The sequence below is a fragment of the Hippopotamus amphibius genome, chromosome 11, assembly GCF_030028045.1.
Source record: "Hippopotamus amphibius kiboko isolate mHipAmp2 chromosome 11, mHipAmp2.hap2, whole genome shotgun sequence".
NCBI lineage: Eukaryota > Metazoa > Chordata > Mammalia > Artiodactyla > Hippopotamidae > Hippopotamus > Hippopotamus amphibius.
The window spans coordinates 38,242,730-38,263,267 of record NC_080196.1 but is presented as its reverse complement, the minus strand read 5'-3'; the positions used below and the strand labels follow the sequence as shown (position 1 = coordinate 38,263,267).

The following is a 20,538-nucleotide window of genomic DNA, read 5'->3' as shown; positions in this document are numbered from 1 at the left end:
GTGCTAAGGCCAGGCAGGAACAATCTGTGGCTCACCTAACACTATATCCACACAGTCTGGCCCCCTGGAGGACAACTGCTTTGCTTATTTGGCACATTTCAAAGAACTGAGTTCAGAATCTTGACAGTATAGCTTCTTCAGTTGCTCTGCTTCATGGGCATCCAACACATGCCCACAGTATTTGTCTCATGCAGTCACCCTCACAGGGAAAGGATGACAAGTACTATAGTTTTACCTTTCTGCCTGCAGGAACAGTAGAATGGGAAAACTTGAAGATCGATAAAGTCTGGAGACTACCTTCCTCTAACATCCCTCTCGTTGAAGCAGCCTTCTGCTGGGCCAGCGGAGGCTTTCTCTGCTCAGTGGGAAACAGGGTGGTGAGAATCAGAGGGATGGATTTGTATGTGTTGGCAGCACCGGGAACTTGTGTCTTCTTTTCACAGGTAATGGTTCCTAGCTTGGATGACATTCAGCAAGCCATTAACCGTATGATCCAGTTAACCCTGGAGGTCAGCAGAGGGGTGGCTCACTGGGGGCAACAGCAGACCCGTCACACCAAGACTGTCATTAGCAGTCCCTCCCGTACCACTACTGATGGGGCCCATCCGAGCGCAGGAAAGCAATTGAAGAAGGAAGACAGTAAGAATATTAAAACCAATCTCTGATGAATAGAGTCTTAGAACTATAACAGTTAGTAAATGATCTTTGTGATTCTTCCTGAGTATGACAGCATATAGATATTTTTAAAGTCATTTTTATATGTGTATTGGTTAAATTGTGCATTAAAAAAACTAGTGTTCTCCATTTTCCATCTTAAACATAGCATGCACACATTTCAGATTTTGGTCGTGGGTGAACAAGGATATTTATCACTCTTCTACTATCACAGTCTCAGATTCAAACTTAAAAATGAAAATAAACCTTAGAACTAATTCTATTTTCAGCATTGTATTTGGTATGATAAACTTAGTTTGCTAGAACATGGTGCTTAGAAAACCTGGGTCATGTGTGCTTTGTACATAAAGTACATGTAAGCTATTCCCTTAAATAATTATGAGTGTGATAGGACACTGACCCAAAATTCTGTGGACATTTTTGGATACTTTCTTGTATAGAAAGCCAAACTCTTTTTTTTTTTTCTTTCTTCCCTTCTTTTTTGCTGTTCTGTCACATTAAATTTTTTATTTATTTATTTTTGACAAAAGTTGTACTTATTTGAGATGTGCAGCATGATGTTATGGTATATGTATCCATTTTTGAAGTGGTTGCCACAATCAAAGTAAGTAATATATTCATCACCTCCCATAGTTAATGGTTTTGTGTGTGTGTGGTGAGAATACTTGAGGTCTACTCTCAACAAATTTCAAGTATACATTATTATTAACTATAGTCACCATACTATACATTTCCAGAATTTATTCACCCTATTAGTGAAAGTTTATACCCTTTGATCAACATCTCCCCTTTTCTTCCACTCCACCCCAAATTAGTATCATTTATGCATACTTCAGTTAACTTTTGCCATGCAGGAATATCAAATTAAACCATTTTACTTTTTTAAAATTAATTAATTAATTAATTAATTAATTTATTTATTTATTTATTATTTTTGGCTGCATTTGGTCTTCGTTGCTCCACTCAGGCTTTCTCTAGTTATGGCGAGTGGGGGCTACTCTTCGTTTCAGTGCCCAGGCTTCTCACTGCAGTCGCTTCCCTTGTTGTGGAGCATGGGCTCTAGGCACGTGGGCTTCAGTAGTTGTGGCGCACGGGCTTAGTTGCTCCGTGGCATGTGGGATCTTCCCGGATCAGGGGTCAAACCTGCATCCCCTGCACCAACAGGCGGATTCTGAACCACTGCACCACCAGGGAATTCCCAGATTAAACCATTTTAAAAGAGAAGGTGGAAATCTGGAGTTTTTCATGAAATCGCATAATTCTTTAATTGCTAACAGCTGCTTTAAAAAAAGTAAGGAACTCTTCGGGCCAAACAAAAGTATCTGTATGGTCTCTGCTTGATGGAGAATACTTGAGAATTTCAGAAAGTCAAGGCAGTGACATGACTAGGTTTCAGCAAGATGTTTATGGTGGTGGTTAATAGTGGTTGTGTGATCTCTATATACCAGATGCAGAGTTGAAGACAAGTATATGTTGTCTCATTTAATCCTCACAAGTATTTCCATGAAGATTAAATAATTGGCTTAAGGTGATTTGGGTAGTAAATGTAGCGCCTCTCCTTTAACCACAAGGCTGTTCTGCCTAGTGTAGCAATTTCAACTCTTCTAATCTTTCCTTGGAAGATGTTTTGTTTTGGGGGAGTGGTTAATCAGTGTCTTTCAGTTCTCTCCTCTGAATAGTAGTTTCCCCACTTTAAAGAAACCTAGACCTCAAAATTCGACACAATAGTTTAATAAGAATAAGTGAAGCTAGTGAGAGAATAGCTCTTAATTACTTGGAATGGGAGGGGGTGGGGTGGGTCTTAAAGAAAATAAAGTTTTAAAAGCCTATAAATATTACAATTAATAGTATTTAAAGTTCAATATAGGAGTTATCTATAGAATAAAAATGTCTGTTTTCAGGATCTTTTGAAGAAATTATTCCTGCACGGAAGCTGAAGAATTTTTATCCGGGTGTGGCAGAGCACAAGGATATTTCCAAGCTGGTCCTCCTCCTCTCTTCCTCTGTAAATTCTCTCAGAAAGGTGGCTCATGAGGCCCTGCAGGACTTTCAAAAGTACAAGACGCTCTGGACAGAGGACCGAGATGTAAAAGTGAAGGTGTGTTTCCGCTACTTGTGATGCAGTTTGAGTTTTCATTGTTTATCTCTAACTCCTGTGGGAGGACTGGGAAAACGTCAGTGATAATGATGAGAGCTCAAGAACAGAGGCTGAGAACCTGTAAATGCCACGCACCTAAAACACTATGTCTTGTGTAATTCTCACATTGACACTGGGGCAATTGATAATAATGAGGCCCCGGCAGATTTTGTTTAATTCACTTAAACAATTGAGTACTAACTATGTTCGAGACATGAGACATGCCCAGAGGTCCGGTATTCAAGGGTGTGTCCAGCTTACATCGGCTCAACTGTATATTTGGTTAGACTCAAAGAAACTTTAGACTCTGAATAACCATTCAGAAATGTGAAATTCTCTCACATAGCCTCCTCTTCCAGTACTAAATGTTCATTCCTTTCTGTACCGAGCCGCTGGCCTGATAGCACATACAAGAGGAAAAATATATAATAAGCAGATGCAGTTTTCTAATTCAACTATTAGTCTACGATCATACCACCCTGAATGCGCCCAATCTCATCTAATTCAACTATTAGAGGTGTAAGATTTACATTGTCAAAAAGCTGAAGAAAATGTTGATTCTTTCCTTGCTACAGGAATTTTTGGCTAACAATCCCTCTCTGACTGAAATTAGATCCAAAATTCTACACTATGCTACTTTTGAACAGGAGATTGATGAGTTGAAACCTGTTATAGTTGTAGGAGCACTTGAACTGCATACAGGTATTTAAAAAATATTATGTTAAGTATCTGTATTTTCACATGAAATGTTACTTCATTTAGAAAGCAGTTACTAAGCTACTTTGGCACAATATTATAAATATTAAATATTTCTGGACCACCAGTATTGTTCATATATATGTTATATATGTTATATATAATCACATATTGTGTATATATAATATTACACCAAGTAGCTTAATGTACTTAATACTAAATTGGCATTCAAGCAACTAAAACTACAGCTGGAACTGCAGGCTACTGCAAGGAGGGGGTTGTATACCCAGGATAAGAATCAAAACAGTTTGAGGTCTCCTGAGAATTTAGTCCAGTTGGGGTTAGAGTATCAGAGGTTGATGAAACAACCACTTAATGTCTGAAATCGAAAGCCCAAGCTGACTCTATTGCTGACCATAGTGAGGGAGAGCTATGCTGGACAGGCACTGCTGGTCTCATATAGGGGTTACCTAGAGAAAATTGGGGGAGTGAGTGAAGGCTCCTCATGGGATGGCTGGAAACAGAGCAGGGTTCACATTGGATAGTGCTAGAACTAATTTCCAAAATTCTTCTCCATAGACTTTGGTGTTCTTCTCGTGAACAGCTTGACATACTCCACCAGGATAGGAATTAGGTCTTCAAAATTGAGCAACCTTACAGAACATTTAATTTAGACTAACTACAGACTAACTACATTTCAAGTGCTCAGTGTGGCTGTTGGCTCTCAAATGGACAGTGCAGTTATATAGATGGTTAGGTCACACAGAAAGTGAATCGCTTTAGAATGTCAGTTGTGTTTTATTTTGACCTTCTCTTGTCTTCACCAGAGCCAATGAAATTGGCCTTATCAATTGAGGCTAAGGCATGGAAGATGCTACTCTGTCGATATTTGAATGAAGAATACAAAAAGAAAATGTCAGACATGATAACATTTATCAATGAATATTTGAAAAAGTTATCTAGACCTATTCGTGACTTAGATGATGTCAGGTTTGCAATGGAAGCCTTGTCTTGTATCCGCGATAATGAAATTCAAATGGACATGACTTTGGGACCAATTGAAGTAAGAAATGATTGCATTTTTCTTTCTTGAAATGTTATTGTTTTAAAAAATAGAGAAACACTGAAAAGTTGATTTCTTCATCTATTTTATGGCATAGTCTGCCTGTTTTTCCTCTCTGAAGTTGATGTCCTTGGAGGGATTTTGACAGTTATCAACAGTGAACAGTATACAAAGGAATATTAATATGTTGATAATTCTGTACTGGTCTAGACAGTGTTCAGTTTTTTATGTTGGCACCCACATTTAACAGGAAAGAATGGTTCTATTCTCTCACTTCAGTCCTGACATGTTAAGCAAGTTCCCCAAATATCTTTGGCTTTATGTGTCTCAGTTATGTGTCTCACCTATGACCAGCGGCATACCATGGGCAGGTGGTGGGAGTGGTCCACTTAGACTCAGTAGTAAACTGTTGGAATTTAGATCAACAAGAGATGTTTTTAGGGAAGAGTAGTGTTTTAGTTTCCTATTGCTTCTATAACAAATGACCATAAACTTAATGGCTTAAAACAACACAAATTTATTATTTTATAGTTTTAGAGGTCAGAAGTATGAAAATGGGTCTTATGGGGCTAAAATCAACATGTCAGCAGGGGCTCTAGGGAAGAATCCTTTCTTTGCCTTATCAATTTCCAGAGGCTGCTTGCATTCCTTGGCTTCTGGCTCCCTTCCAGCAGTGGCACCACTCCTACCCCTGCTTCTGTCATCACATCTCTGACTCTGAATCTCCTGCTTCCCTCTTTCTCTTAAATGGACCTTTTTGATTACGTTGGGCCCACATGGTTAATCCAGGATAATCTCCCCATCTCAGATTCTTTTACTAATCACATCTGCAAAGTCCCTTTTGCCACGTAAGGTGACATATTCACAGGTTCTGGAGATTAGGGTGTGGATAACATTTGGGGAGGCTGTTATTCTGTCTACCACAAGTATTTATGACTAATATTTAGAATTTCTGGCTCATGGTGATAATAAAAATCAGACAATTCAATTTATCACTTTTTTTTTTTAATTCTCTATGGACAGTGCACTCCCTTATTGCCTGCAAACCTGGGCAGTTGGCACTCCCACTGCCTCCTTTTCATGACTGAGCATTGCTTTCTTTCTTTTTCTTTTTTTTTTTTTTTAGCATTGCTTTCTTGAACCCATTTAGAGTTTATACTCTGGTAGCTAATGAACTTCATACCTTTACTACTTATTTAAATCTTAGTATTTGGGTATTTTGAATGCTGACCACTCACTCCTCAAGATTTAACAAATTATCATATCAGTTTTTCCTGAAGCTCAGTTTTTCAGCATAAATTCTTTTGGTAAAGCCAATTGCCACTTCATCACTTAAAAGAAATTAGGCAAAATTGGGACTTCCTTGGTGGTGCAGTGATTAAGAATCTGCCTGCCAATTCAGGAGACACAGGTTCGATCCCTGGTCCGGAAAGATCCCACATGCCATGGAGCAGCTAAGCCTGTGATCCACAACTACTGAGCCTGCACTCTAGAGCCCATGAGCCACAACTGCTGAGCACACATGCTACAACTACTGAAGCCCACATGCCTAGAGCCCATGCTCTGCAACAAGAGAAGCCACCACCCACGCACCGCAACAAAGAGTAGCCCCTGCTAGCCGCAACTAGAGAAAGCCTGTGCGCAACAACAAAGATCCAACTCAGCCATAAATAAATAAATAAATAAATAAATAAATTTATTAAAAAAATAAAATAAATTAGGCAGAATTGGTATATAACATTATACATATTTCAGGTGTGGAACATTATAATTCAATATTTGTATGCACTACAAAGTGATCACCACCTTTAAGTCTCATTACCATCCATCACCATATAGTTGATCCCCTTCACCCATTTCACCATCCCCTCAACCCCCTTTCTCTCTGGTTACCACCAGTTTGTTCTCTGTATCTGTGCATTTGTTTTTGTTTTGTTTTGTTTGTTCATTAGTGTCTGTTCTTCAGAATATCTCCCACATCATCATTTCATTCCATTCCTTACATAGCCAACCCATATTTTAATAGAGTATGAGAAAACATTTTGCATGAGGTTGTCACAAGATCAAGGAGGAGAGAGGCAGAAAACTATTCTAGGGGAGTTTTCCTAGGACAGTATCTCAAAATGATTTGCCTAGTCTCCACCAGAATCACCTTGGTGCTTATTAAATTCAGTTTTCAGGGCCTGGGATCTAGAGTCAATATCTGATGTCAGCGATAATCTAAAGGAGCTTTCTATACATGTTCAATTTGGGGAACCATTCTTCTAGTCTTTGAAGACATAGCAATGTGTTTTTAGAAGGCATCTAAGTCATTTGGCAGTTATATTCCTCGTGATGTATCTGAACTCTACCCCCACTCCACAGGAAGCCTATGCTATTTTAAACAGATTTGAAGTTGAAGTAACCAAAGAAGAATCAGAAGCAGTTGATACCTTGAGATATTCTTTCAACAAATTGCAGAGTAAGGCTGTAAGTACAAATTTAATTCTTACTTTTTTATGAAGTCACTATCTCCAGAAAAAAAATACTCAAACTTTTAAAAAGCTCCGTATATAGTAATAGCTTTATGGAGATATAATCCACATACTATAACATTTACCATTTCAGAGTATACAGTTCTGTGATTGTTAATATATGCACAGAGTTGCACAACAGCCATCATTATCTAATTTTAGAACATTTGCTTCACCCCAAAAGCAACCCCATATCCATTAGTAATCACTCGTCATTTTCCTCCTCACCCCAGCCCCTGGCAATCACTAATCTACTTTTTGTCTCTATGGATTTGCCTTTTCTGGACACTTAATATAGAGAGAATCACATAATACGTAGTCTTTTGTGACTGGCTTCTTTCACTTCGAATAATGTTGTCAAGATTTATCCACATTGTCTAATTTTCCATATTGTCTTCATTTTCCTCATGGTTAATAATTCTTAGCATCTTTACATGTACTTATTGGCCATTTGTATATCTTCTTTGAAGAAAGGTGGATTTAAATCCTTTCCATGTTTTTTAAATTGGGTTATTTGTTTCTTTGAGTTGTAAGGGTTCTTTATGTATTCTGGATGTAAGTCCCTTAATCAAACGATTTGCAAATATTTTCTCTCATTTTTTTTACTTTCTTGATGGTGTCTTTTTGAAGTACAAAAAGTTTTCAAATTTGGTAAAGTTCAATTTGTCTATATTTTCTTTCGTTGCTTGTGTTTTGGTATTGTATGTAGGAAACCATTGCCTAATCCAGAGTCATGAAGAGCCACCACTGTGTTTTCTTATGAGAGTTTTATAATTTTACCCTTATACTTAGGTCTTTGATACATTTTGAGTTAATTTTTGTATGTGGTGTGAGTTAGGGGTTTGGCGTCATGTAAGACTCTGTGGATATCCTATTGTCTGAGTGCCATTTATGTAATGACTATCCTTTCACCAATGAGTTGTCTTGGCACCCTGGAGAAAATCAATTAACCATAAATGTAAGGGTTTATTTCCAGACTCTCAGTTCTATTCTGTTGGTCCATATATCTACTCCTATGCCAATCTTGATTATAGCAGCTTTGTACTAAGGTTAAAAAAATTGTGGTAAAATACACATAACCTAAAATTTACCATCCTAATCGTTTTTAAGTGTAGAGTTCAGTAGTGTTGTGTGTTCACGTTGCTGTGCAGCCAATCTCCAGAACTTTTTCATATTGCAAAACTGAAACTACCTGTTAAACAACTCCCCATTTCTCCCTTCCCCCTGTTCCTAGAAACTACCATTCTACTTTGTCTCTATGAATTTGACCACTTCAGGTACGTCGTATAAGTGGAATACTGTATGAACAATATTTGTCTTTTTGTAACTGATTTATTTCAGTTAGCATGATGTCCTCAAGGTTTATCCATGTTGTAGCATATGTCAGAATTTCCTTCCTTTTCAGTGCTGAATAATATTCCATCATATGCATATACCACATTTTGTTTATTCATTCATCCATCAGTGGACACTTGTGTTCCTCCCACCTTTTGGCTGTTGTGAATAATGATACTATGGACATGAGTGTACAGATATCTCTTTGAGACCCTGCTTTCAGTTCTTTTGGATATATACCCAGAAATAGAATTGCTGGATCATATAGTAATTCTATTTGTAATTTTTAGGACTGCCGTACTGTTTTCCAAAGCAGTCATACCATTTTACATTGCCACTAACGGTGCACAAGGGTTCCAATTTCTCCACATGCTCACCAACACTTGTTATTTTCTGTGTCCTTTATAGTAGACAACCTAATGGGTGAGATGGTATCTCCTTGTGGTTTTGATTTGCATTTCCCTAAGGAAAAGTGATATGGAGCATCTTTTCGTATGCTTGTTGGCCATTTGTATATCTTCTTTGGAGAAATGTTTATTCAGGCTCCTTGACTAGTTTAAGTTGGATTGTTTGTTTTTTATTGTTGCTGAGTGGTGGAAGTTCTTTATATATGCTGGATATATGATTAACAAATATTTGACTCATTCAGATATATGATAAGCAAATTCTTATCAGATATATGATTAGCAAATATTTTCTCCCAGTCTGTAGGGTGCCTGCTCACTCTGTTGACTGTGTCTTTGTAATTCTTTTTATTTCTGTGAAGTAAGTAGTTATGTCTCTTCTTTCTTCCCTAATTTTAGTAATTTGAGTCCTTTCTCCTTTATTCTTGGGTAGACTAGGTAAAGTTTTGTCACTTCGGTTGCTCTTTTCAAAGAAGAAACTTTTAGTTTGTTGATTCTCTCTATTGTTTTCATAGTCTCTATATCATTTATTTGTGCCCTTTTAAAATTATTTTCTTCCTTCCACTTGCTTTGGGTTTAGTTTGTTCTTCTTCATCTAGTTTGTTAAGGTGGATGGTTACATTACTGATTTGAGGTCTTTTTTTCCTTTAATGTTGGCATTTATAGCTATAAATCTCTCTCTAAGCATTTTTTAAAATTATTTATTTTATTTATTTATTGGCTGCGTTGGGTCTTTGTTGTTGCACGTGGGCTTTCTCTAGTTGCTGCGAGCGGGGGCTGCTCTTCATTGTGGTGCACAGGCTCCTCGTTGTAGTGCCTTCTCTTGTTGTGGAGCACAGGCCCTAGGTGCGTGGGCTTCAGTGGTTGCGGTATGTGGGCTCAGTAGTTGTGGCTCACGGGCTCTAGAGCACAGGCTCAATAGTTGTGGCGCACCGGCTTAGTTGCTCCGCGGCATGTGGAATCTTCCCAGGGCAGGGCTCGCACCCATGTCCCCTGCATTGGCAAGCAGATTCTTTACCACTGCGCCACTTAGGAAGTCCTCTAAACGTTTTTGAAGTTGGTAAATATTTAGACATTAAAAGTGAATCCCAAGGGAGGGTCCAGATTCTTTAATTATACTAAAAGATCTTATTGAATATTAATTAATTAATGTCGGCTTCAGATTTCCTGTTTATGGAAAGATTTGTCACTGAGATTGAAGCAAGGCAAAGTAGCAAGGACACAGACCTGAAATTGGGGTCATGACTTGCGATTCTAGCTCTGCCACCAGCCAGTTGGGTGATCTTATGCAAGTTAATAACCTTTGTTTCTCAGTTTCTTCATACGGTCCTTTAGAAATATTTTAGAAGCTTTTTTTAATACTCATTTCTCTTTAAGTTCATGTTCAATATTGACTAATCACTTATGTTGAAAAGCACTTGCCGGTTAGTCTAGACAATGAGTCTTAGAAAGGAAAGGGGAACCCTCTGTTGAGATTTAGCGAAGCCCAATTTTCTATTATTTATTTTAGAAGATTCACTTGGATTTTCCTCCCTTTTCTTTGTTAATGTTAAACGTACTGACCCATTCTTTACTACAATCACCATTAAGCTTAAAGCAGTTTATGTTCCAACCGAGAAAGATGCCGTTGTTGAGAGCAGTTAGGAGCAAGAGTCCTGGAACCACACTGCCAGGTTCTGAATCTTGACCTTGTTTCATACTGGTGCTCGGACCTTGAGGAAGTTAGTCTCTGTGTGCCTTGATTTTTTTCGCTTATAAAATGAGTATAATATTAGTATTTACCACACAGGGTAGTTATGAGGATTAAATGAGTTAACATATGTAAAGAGCCTGGCAGATAGAAAACATGAATTAAGTGTTATCTATTATGATTGCAGTTTTAAGCAGAAGCTTTGAAGATCATTGTGGAAGACATTTGCTACATTTTTATACCTAGAGTAATAACATTTTCTTACAGGGAAGAGCTCCAATTACTGCAACCATGTGAACCTACGAGAGATTTCTAATCCCAGACCATGGCCTGGTCTCAGAGACAGCAAGTGACCCAGACTGGGCCCATAGTAGTAACTCTTTCCTTGGCCTGAACTGGGTCAGCCAGAAAATGTTTTCCTAACTGCAGTTAAATAGCTTTGCCTCTTGGTTCATGAACTAGAATGATTTGAGCTTTGCCTCTTGGTTCATGAACTAGAATGATTTGAGTCTCTTGTTGGTCTATTTTTTTGGGGTTTTGTTTTTGTTTTTGTTTTTTTAACAACGTTGCAGAGACATCCTTGTTGATACAGTACATCTGTGAGATAACAAACTTGCTGGAGTAGAATTATAGTTTTCATTTAAATACATTACTTTCACACCCTCATTGAATTTTTTTTTAAATTCTAGGTTTCTGTACAAGATGAACTAGTTCAAGTGCAGCCAAAGTTTAAAAGTAGTCTACTTGAATCCGTGGAAGTTTTTCGTGAGGATGTAATGAACTTTGCAGAAGCATATGAGACGGTAATTTAAGTGTTCCATGCTGTGTGTTAAGATATTTGGTGGTATGTTTATATGAGATAAAAGTAATGGACCCTGAAAAATATACTGTGATTTGTACATTGTATGTAAGAGGCTGTCTTTTCATATTTGCAGCTATCAAAAAGGGGGGATAGCTGGTCCTTTAAGCATGTTTCATGTAGGAAGAGAGAAGATTAAACTGGTAAAAGGAGCAACAACTTTGGAAATTGTGGAAGGAACAAAGAGTCTGCTTATGTCCTTTCTCAGACCAGAATACTCATAATTAAAAATGTAATGCAACTGTTGGAAGGCTGTAAAAAACTATAAATGCCCTAATGCCAGGGTGTTATGCAACTGATTTTTATTTCCACGAACTCTTAGAGAACCAAAAGGGTCACTGAACATAATTAATAAGTGTCATCCTTGGTCAGTCCCACAGACTGTTCAGTCTGGTATAATAACTGATTAGTGGTCAACCTCTTTGAAGTTAAACTCAGAAGTTGGATATAGTCCCCTAACATATTTTACTTTCTTTTAGTGGCCACAATAGTTCTGAAATCATAAAATAATTTAAGCCCTTGGCACTACTTTCATAATACATTTTAAAAAAAATGTCTTTTAGTTTTTTCTTGTTTGTTTGTTTTTTTTTGGTATGAATTTATTTTATTGGCTGTGTTGGGTCTTTTTTGCTGTGCGTGGGCTTTCTTTTCCTTAGCTGTGGTCAGTGGGGGCTACTCTTCATTGTGGTGCGTGGGCTCCTCATTGCCGTGGCTTCTCTTGTTGTGGAGCACGGGCTCTAGGCACGTGGGCTTCAGTAGTTGCAGCACATGGGCTCAATAGTTGTGGCTCACGGGTTCTAAAGCACAGGCTCAGTAGATGTGGTGCACGGGCCCAGTTGCTCCACGGCATGTGGGATCTTCCTGGAGCAGGGATGGAACCCGTGTCCCCTGAATTGGCAGGCGGATTCTCAACCACTGCGCCACCTAGGAAGCCCTATAATACATTTTTTAAACATGTACTGAACATCTCTTTTAGGTTTGATTAGTTGACATTTTATTGCTCTATTATTCTATTATACTGGCAATCTGAGGTATTATTTAGCATATCCATAATATTCATGATTGTACAGACCATTTGGGATCTTTTTTGCAACTCTTTTGTGGCTCATGGCCACCAGAAACCGCCTTCTGCTTCTTCCAAGTATTCAATCTATGTGTGTCTCTGTTTCCATATTGGGCTGGACTATTAGTGAAAGGAGGTTCTTCTCAGAACTCTATACCAGTTATTCTAATGCACAACCACAACATCATCATTGATAATCATAAATGAAATGAAACAGAGCTCTTGTGTTATGAGCTTCATATAAGGTATAATTTAATCACATTTTTATTAGCTATGTCAAGGTCCTTAAAAAATGAATGGAAGTTAGAGTGATGCAAATGAACTAAAATTGATTGTGATCATAGTCTGTGAATATAATAAAAACTGTTGAATTGTACATTTTAAATGAGTGGATTGTATAATATGTGAATTATATCTCAATAAAACTGTTGCCAAAAATAAATGAAAGCTTCATGTACAGGACAAAATTAGATCATGTAATATAAAAATCATGTTTATTTGTCTAAAAGGAAATAATAGATAAACCTAATAAATTGATTTGGAATTAAAATGCAGATTATATTATTCATTACAGGAGGGACCCATGGTTCCAAATATACCACCCCAAGAAGCTAGCAACAGGCTACAGATATTTCAGGTAAAACTACATTTTTTTGGTTACATTGACATTCCCTGCATTTATACTTAGGTGGATCCTATGGTCATCCCACTAGGAAATATAAGGCTGTTGTCCAAAAACCAGTGTTTTCTTCTTTACTAGGAATACCCAAGTTTTGCAGCAAATCTAGCCATGTGAAGGCTTTCTGTAATTTTTGCTTTAGTTTCTATAATTTTTGCTTTGACTCTGAGTGAGAAGTGTGACATGATTTTACTGATGTTTTCATGGGCCACCCTGACTCCTGTGTTGAGAGTAGATTATTGGCAGTTAAGGCTAAAAGCAGGGAGACTAATTAGGAGGCTATTGCAGTATTCCAGGGAGGGTGGTAGTAACTTGGACCAGAGTGATGATGTTGGAGTTGATGATAAGTGGTTGAAGCCTGGGTATAGTTTGAAGATAGACCCATGTCCTTGTTTTTCCCTCAGGAGTTCTCAATTTATTGGTCAGCAACTGGGACTTTAATGAGCCACCCATACCAGGGGAGTGTTCACTTCATTGAAAAGGCAAATGTAGGGCCAATCTCTTGCCTCCTTGTACCTCCTGTTCTGACTGTGCATGGGCTTGTAAGCTGAGCAGTTTTCCAGGCATCTGGCTGGGTATATGGCTGAGGGTCAGATTTGCAGACCTAACGCTTCTCAAAAGCAGGCGTTCTCCCCACTACCCCAAAGCAGGTACCAAGATCTAGATCTGGGAAAGAAGCAGAAACCTCATCTCAGGTCCCAGTGTTGTTTTCTGATGCAACTTGACTCTGATTTGGGGAGTTAGTGGGTACTTGGCTAGCCTGCTGACAAAGCTGACATTTTGTTCCCTGTTTGGCTGGTGGTGTGAGGCTTTTTTTAATTATTTAGGACCTGAGCGGAAAAAAGGGCGCGGGCTGGCATTCATCAGTAGTCTTCACCACATTAACAAGATTTAAATCTCATCCTTTAAATGTATGCTAACTTGGAAGTTTTCATTTCTCCTCTCCTAATGTCCACATAGTCCTATGGACTTTTCATTCAGTACATGTATTGAGTAACCACCATACTAACCACCAAGGAATATAAAAAGTGCAAAAAGCTTCTTCCCCTCTAGGAACTAAGAGTTCACTGGAGTTCCTCCTGCATCTCCATACCTTCCTGATTTGGCTCCTGTAAAATGTGCTAATGTATCTATCACATCTGTATCATTATCTGAGCACTGTGAGGTCCGATGCCAGACAGTTTTCAGGATTGGGAATTTAGGATCCTAATTGAGATGTTACACCGTTTACGTAGAGCACTGTGTGCTCTTGTCACAAGTGAATTATTTCTGTTTGCTTTTGTGCTTTAAACACTGTTCACGTTTAGCATTCTAAGTCTAGGAGGTTCAAATTCCAGTTCAAAAGACCTGTGCATTAACTTTGCTGATTTAAACTATTAGTTATTTAAAATGGTGTTAAACAGGAATCCTTTATTTTATAGACTATTTCTTGTAGAGAAAACAAGGTTGAATGGATTTTACTAATGCTTCACTTAATTGAATCCTGTAGCAGAGATGACCAGTCTAATAGTAGAAAAGTCTGAATTATAGAATTTTAAAAATGCAATTTCATTACTTTTAGATGTATTTATGGGAGCTTGAAATATATGTCTGGGGACCACTTTATTTATTAAAGAAATAATTTTATATAAAATGATTACTTTCGGAATGCTTGGAAGTTAATTTTCCTAAGTGCTTAACTTTTCCTCTGATAGCCTGGTATCAGCATAAATTTGCTTCACAAATCCTTGTTTCATAGATAATATTAAATAAACTTCAATGTAGCTTTTATTCCGATTATAATAAATTCTGCTTTAATGGTCTTTTTTTTTTAAGCTCTTTATTGGAGTATAATTGTTTTACACTGTTGTGCCAGTTTCTGCTGTACAACAAAGTGAATCAGCTGTATTTATACATATATCCCCATATCCCCTCCCTCCTGCGACTCCTTCCCATCTCCCTATCCCACCCCGCTAAATCACCACCAGTCATCAAGTTGATCTCCCTGTGTTATGCAGCAGCTTCCCACTAGCTTTGAATTAATTACATCTTACTATAATTTGAAAACCTTTTATAGGCCAATTTTGATGATCTGTGGAGGAAATTCGTTACGTATTCATCTGGTGAACAACTTTTTGGGTTGCCTGTGACTGACTATGAGGTTTTACACAAAACTAGGTAAGTTTAGAAATTGGACAAGTTTATTATAAATAATTAATTGTCCATGAGAAGAATCATGTCGTCATTAAATCCATCACGCAGAAAAGAGTCTGGCTTGAAAAACTGGTCCCCTCATTCCGGGCTATTCCTGACCCATTGGATACACAGTCTACTTATACAAAATGTTCTAGGGGAGTAGAAAATACATTGCAAAAATTCTGGGCATTAATGGTCTATATTTAGCCTGTGCTTTATTTTCTTTTCTTTTCATGATTTTGAATAGTGTCTGTAGTTGTGCAGAAGCACTGCAGTTTTGGATAACTTTCATTTACTTAGAGGAATAGCTGTCCTCGGCTCTTGCTTCCTTCTTACTGCATTTATGCTAAGCGCTTTTCCCCATTGGGTAGGCATAGAATTCATTGAGACTGAAGGCCAAGGGACTTAATTGATTTTAAACAGTAACAATTGCTTTTAAACAGTGGATCTAGGATGTAAACAAGTATGCTTTAATAGAAAAATATAACTTTCCTCAAAGGCAAAATTAAAACAGTGGTATTAGTTTATTAGGATCTTGGCTTTAGAACTTGATGTTGACTTGTTTCAAAGTCCCAGCATGAAAATGTCATGGCAAAACATACATAAAGTTGTCTGAAGATAAGTGAATTCTTCAGCCGTTTAGGGTAGATGGTTTGTATTTTTTTCCTAAAAATAGTCATTTGCTAAGCTTAATCCAGTAACTAATTGTTTAGAATTGCAGATGTCTAGTCCTTTTCCCTGACTTATTGAATCAGAATCTCTGGAATTGGGTCCTAGCAATTCTGCATCTTTATAAACTCTTTAGTTAATTCTTTTGCACTCTCAGTCTGAGAATCAGTGTTTTATTTTGACCTGCAGTATTCTAGGAAAGCCAATCATTCTCATTTACCATCTAGACCAACGGACCCTTTTAATTTTTCATGTTTTTAAGTAATTGTGAATAATTTTCAGAAGTAAGAATAAAGGAATGGTGAAAAGCAGTTTTATTAGAAAACTTAATAAGAATTTAAGCAGAGAAAACCCAAACTTTTGCTCCATAATGTCCTGGTTTGAAGACGTATGTACACAAAATGGAGACCGAGTTTTGAATGCAGCTCATTAGATGTCATGCATGAACCTAGAGCATATCCATCCCGTAAAGACTGATTCCAGGTTTCAAATCCATCTTCAAGAACTCTAGCTTATTATTACTTATGGTTATTCTTGTGCTTGCATTGTTAAAACTCAAAACTATTGAAAACTCAGACCCATAATTTTGTTGAAGAGGGGATCACCATCTTTTTTGCACTACAAATACAAAAATCTTTACTTTTACATTTGAACAATCAACTAAATTTTTCATTTCTGCATTATCTATTTCCTTTGAATACATATCTCCTTTCAACATCTGTCTTCTTGTGGAATGTATCAAATAAAATTTACATAAACATCATAAATAATGAAAGGACACTCTCACTTATCTTTTTCACAAAATGAGATGATCTAGGTTCATCTAAAGACTCCAAAGTCTGAGATTTCACTTGCACAATCAGTTTCACTATCAAAATTAGAGTCTAGAGTGTTGCTTTCCGTCTTTTTTCTGTTTAATAGTTGGGAGACACCTTCCTTTGTCAGTTTTATTCTTTTAGGTAGAAAATGAAAAGTACTGAATTCTTAACTGTATTAAGTGAAAGGTAAATAAAAATCAAAAGACTACAAAAGTGGTATCTGCAGAGTTCTTTTTTATACTTATTTGAAAGATGATGCAATATTTTGGTAACACAGTAAGAAATTTTAAGGATAATGCAGTAGTGATTATTTTTTCACTGTTGCATCATCCTTATAGGAGATTCATCATTTGCTTTTCTTATTATTTTAGTCACTTTTAGTATAATTGGGAATAATCGGTGATTAATAATGAAATAATGTCTAGGATGATGAATTAGAAAAATGAAACAAGGATTGGAAAAAAAATAACTAAGATTCCAGAATGTATCTTAGATTTATAAAAGGGTTCAGTGCACCTTGGTAATTGCAAGTGTAAAAAAATTAATAAGTAGAAACCTCAATTAAATAGAGTCAGGAGACAAAAAGGGGGAGCTCTCATGCCCGGCAATATTAGCAGAGCCCAACAAGTAGAAAGACTCCTCTTCTTTCCTGGCAACAACTCAGCCGATGAAAAGCCATGGATTCTTTGTTTACTATAGCCCCCCAACCTCCTATGTCCCTCTATAAAAGAGTTCTCCTTCTCTTGCCATTTGGGGACTTGCACATTGCTTGCCATGGTTGCAGACCCCAAATTGCAACTTTCTGCTGATCCTGAATAAACTCATTTTTTTTTCTGGAGAAATAACTGGCAATCTGTTTGTTTTAGGTTAACACAAGGTAGAATGAGTTTTACTCCATCAAAACCGTAAGAAAATTTTATCTTTGGTCTTTGATTATCTATAATAAATAATAAAATTATAATTCTCAATCCTTACAAATAATTAGAACTACTCAAGAAATAAAAAACTAAAATCGGATTCAGTGAACCCTCATGGTACACTAAGCGTTGAGGTATTCCTAGGAGAATCCACAAACTCTGTTGAGTGGTCAATTTTTGCTGTTTTACGCAATGAAGTAGTTTTCCTTTACTCAGACCCGGAATCCCTCCTTTCTTCTTGTTTTGGATATAACTCCATCTGGGCACATGAGGGAAAGCTTCTGGTAGGAAAGTGATGTTTAAAGTCAGACTTAAAGGCAGACATAATCATGAAAATCCAGCTTGCATTTGAAAGAAAAAAATCAAATAAAACCTAGCCTTAGCTTTGATCTTGTTAGCAAATTTTGGTCACATTGTTTGCAATGATTGGTATGGTGGTAATAATCCAACTGTTTGCTAATGTCACGTCATAGCATAATTTGGGATATTTGAGAGCTGTAAACTTTGACCTAATTGATGGAGCTTTAATAAAGTCTTTGGAAACTGACAGGGTTGTTTGCATGTTGGTATATATAAGACATTATATACATTATGTATGAAAGATTTGATTAGATGAATTCTGCCTATCCAATAATGGAATTTATTTTTTTAATATAATGATTTAATTATTTGGTTTCCCAGAAAGGAACTCAACTTGCTGCAGAAGCTATATGGACTGTATGATACTGTCATGGGCAATATTAGTGGTTATTATGAAATACTTTGGGGAGATGTAGACATTGAAAAAATTAATGCAGAACTGCAGGAGTTTCAAAACAGGTGAGTTTCAACTGAATTAAATTTACCTGTTTATAGTGATGTCTTAGGATCCTATAGGTATTTCACAAATGAACTTATCCTCTGATATATTCCTCTATGTTCATAACACCTTCTTCAAAGAAATGTGTAGATGAAATAATTTTTTCTTTTTTTCTGAAAGATGTCGTAAACTGCCAAAAGGACTTAAAGACTGGCAAGCTTTTTTGGATCTGAAAAGAAGAGTTGATGATTTCAGTGAGTCATGTCCTCTACTAGAAATGATGACCAATAAGGCAATGAAACAGAGACACTGGGATCGAATCTCCGAGTTAACTGGAACCCCATTTGATGTGGAATCTGATTCTTTTTGTCTTAGAAATATCATGGAAGCACCACTCCTTAAAAATAAGGATGACATTGAGGTACATAAGATTATAAGGTCTTACACATGGTCTGGTGAAGAATGTCTCCTTTTTCTTTTCTGAAGATCGTACAAATAAACATTTTATTCAAGGGTGTACTAATTGCCCTATATAAATGCACCCTCAAAATTTGGAGTGATCCTGAATATTCCTTGGTTTTGCAAAATAATGCTAACTCAAGGAGATAAGATGATTATATGAAATATTTTAGCTTTGGATTTCCTCAATCTATCCTCCTTGTCCTGTAACTATACTTCCATTTAAAAACTCTATTTTATTTCTGTATTGTGTTTTTGGTGAATTCCTCAGAACATTTTCCAAACTTCTAATTCTATACATTTTACTACTAGTCTGTTAAATATTTTAAATTATTATATTTTTTCCTTTCCAAGATTTTTAAAATAAATTTATTTATTTAATTTTAAATTATGCCAATACCATACAATTTTGATTACTATAGCTTTGATATAGTTTGAAATCAGAAAGCATTATGTCTCCACCTTTGTTCTTTTTCCTCAAGATTTTTTTGGCTAAATGGGGTCTTTTGTGTTTTCATAAAATTTTTAAAATTTTTTGTTATACTTCTTGGAAAATGTCATTGGAATTTTGATAGGGGTTGCTTTGAAACTTTAGATTGCTTTGGGTAGTGTAGACATTTTAATGATATTAATTCTTCCAGTCCATGAATGTGGATTGTCTTTCCATTTACCTGTGCCTTCTTCAGTTTCTTTAATGAGTGTATTATATTTTTGGTGTACAGGTATTTTACCTTTTTGTTAAATTTATTCCTAGATATTTTATTCTTTTTTATGCAGTTGTAAATGGAATAGTTTTCTCAATTTTTCTTTTGATATTTCCTTATTAGTGCATAAAAATGCAATTGATTTTTGTATATTGATTTTAAATCCTGCAGCGTTACCAAATTCATTTATTAGTTCTAGCAGTTTTTGGTGGCATCTTTAAGGTTTTCTATATATAATATGTCATCATGTCATCTGCAAATAGTGGCATTTTTACTTTTTTCTATTCCAATTTGGATGCTTTTTATTTCTTTCTTGCCTGATTGCTCTGGTTAGGTCTTTAGATACCATATTGAATAAAGGTGGCGAAAGTGTGCATCCTTGCCTTGTTCTGATCTTAGAGAAAAAGCTTTCAGCTTTTCACCAGTGAGTATGATGTTAGCTGTGGGTTTGTCATATATGGCCTTTACTATGTTGAGGTATGGTCCCTCTATATCTGCTTTGTTGAGAGGTTTTATCATGAGTGGATGTTGAATTTTGTCAAAAGCTGTTTCTGCATCTGTTGAGATGATCATATGATTTTTATGCATCATTGTGTTAATCATCACATTGATTGATTTGTGGGTATTGAAACATTCTTGCATTCATGGAGTATATCCCACTTGATCATGGTGTATAATTTTAATGTATTGTTTAATTCAGCTTGCTAATATTTTGTTGAGAATCTTTGCATCTTTGTTCATCAGGGTACTGACCTATAATTTTCCTTTCTTGTGGTGTCCTTGTCTGGTTTTGGTATGAAGATAATGCTGACCTTATAAAATGTGTTAGAAGTATTTTCTCCTATTTTTAGAAGAGTTTAAGAAGACTGGTATTAATTCTTTA

At 36.5% G+C, this 20,538-nt stretch overlaps 1 protein-coding gene across 1 annotated transcript in view; it reads left to right on the top strand.

Moving 5' to 3' along the window:
* DNAH8 (dynein axonemal heavy chain 8) overlaps positions 1 to 20,538 on the top strand; it is a 291,803-nt gene that overhangs the window by 92,329 nt on the left and 178,936 nt on the right. The window contains exons 25-34 of the mRNA XM_057698986.1: positions 444 to 639; positions 2,577 to 2,773; positions 3,388 to 3,514; positions 4,336 to 4,571; positions 6,936 to 7,040; positions 11,203 to 11,316; positions 13,010 to 13,072; positions 15,171 to 15,271; positions 18,375 to 18,512; positions 18,673 to 18,913. Of these exons, the coding sequence (XP_057554969.1) occupies positions 444 to 639; positions 2,577 to 2,773; positions 3,388 to 3,514; positions 4,336 to 4,571; positions 6,936 to 7,040; positions 11,203 to 11,316; positions 13,010 to 13,072; positions 15,171 to 15,271; positions 18,375 to 18,512; positions 18,673 to 18,913 (1,518 nt within the window). The remainder of the gene's footprint in view (positions 1 to 443; positions 640 to 2,576; positions 2,774 to 3,387; positions 3,515 to 4,335; positions 4,572 to 6,935; positions 7,041 to 11,202; positions 11,317 to 13,009; positions 13,073 to 15,170; positions 15,272 to 18,374; positions 18,513 to 18,672; positions 18,914 to 20,538) is intronic.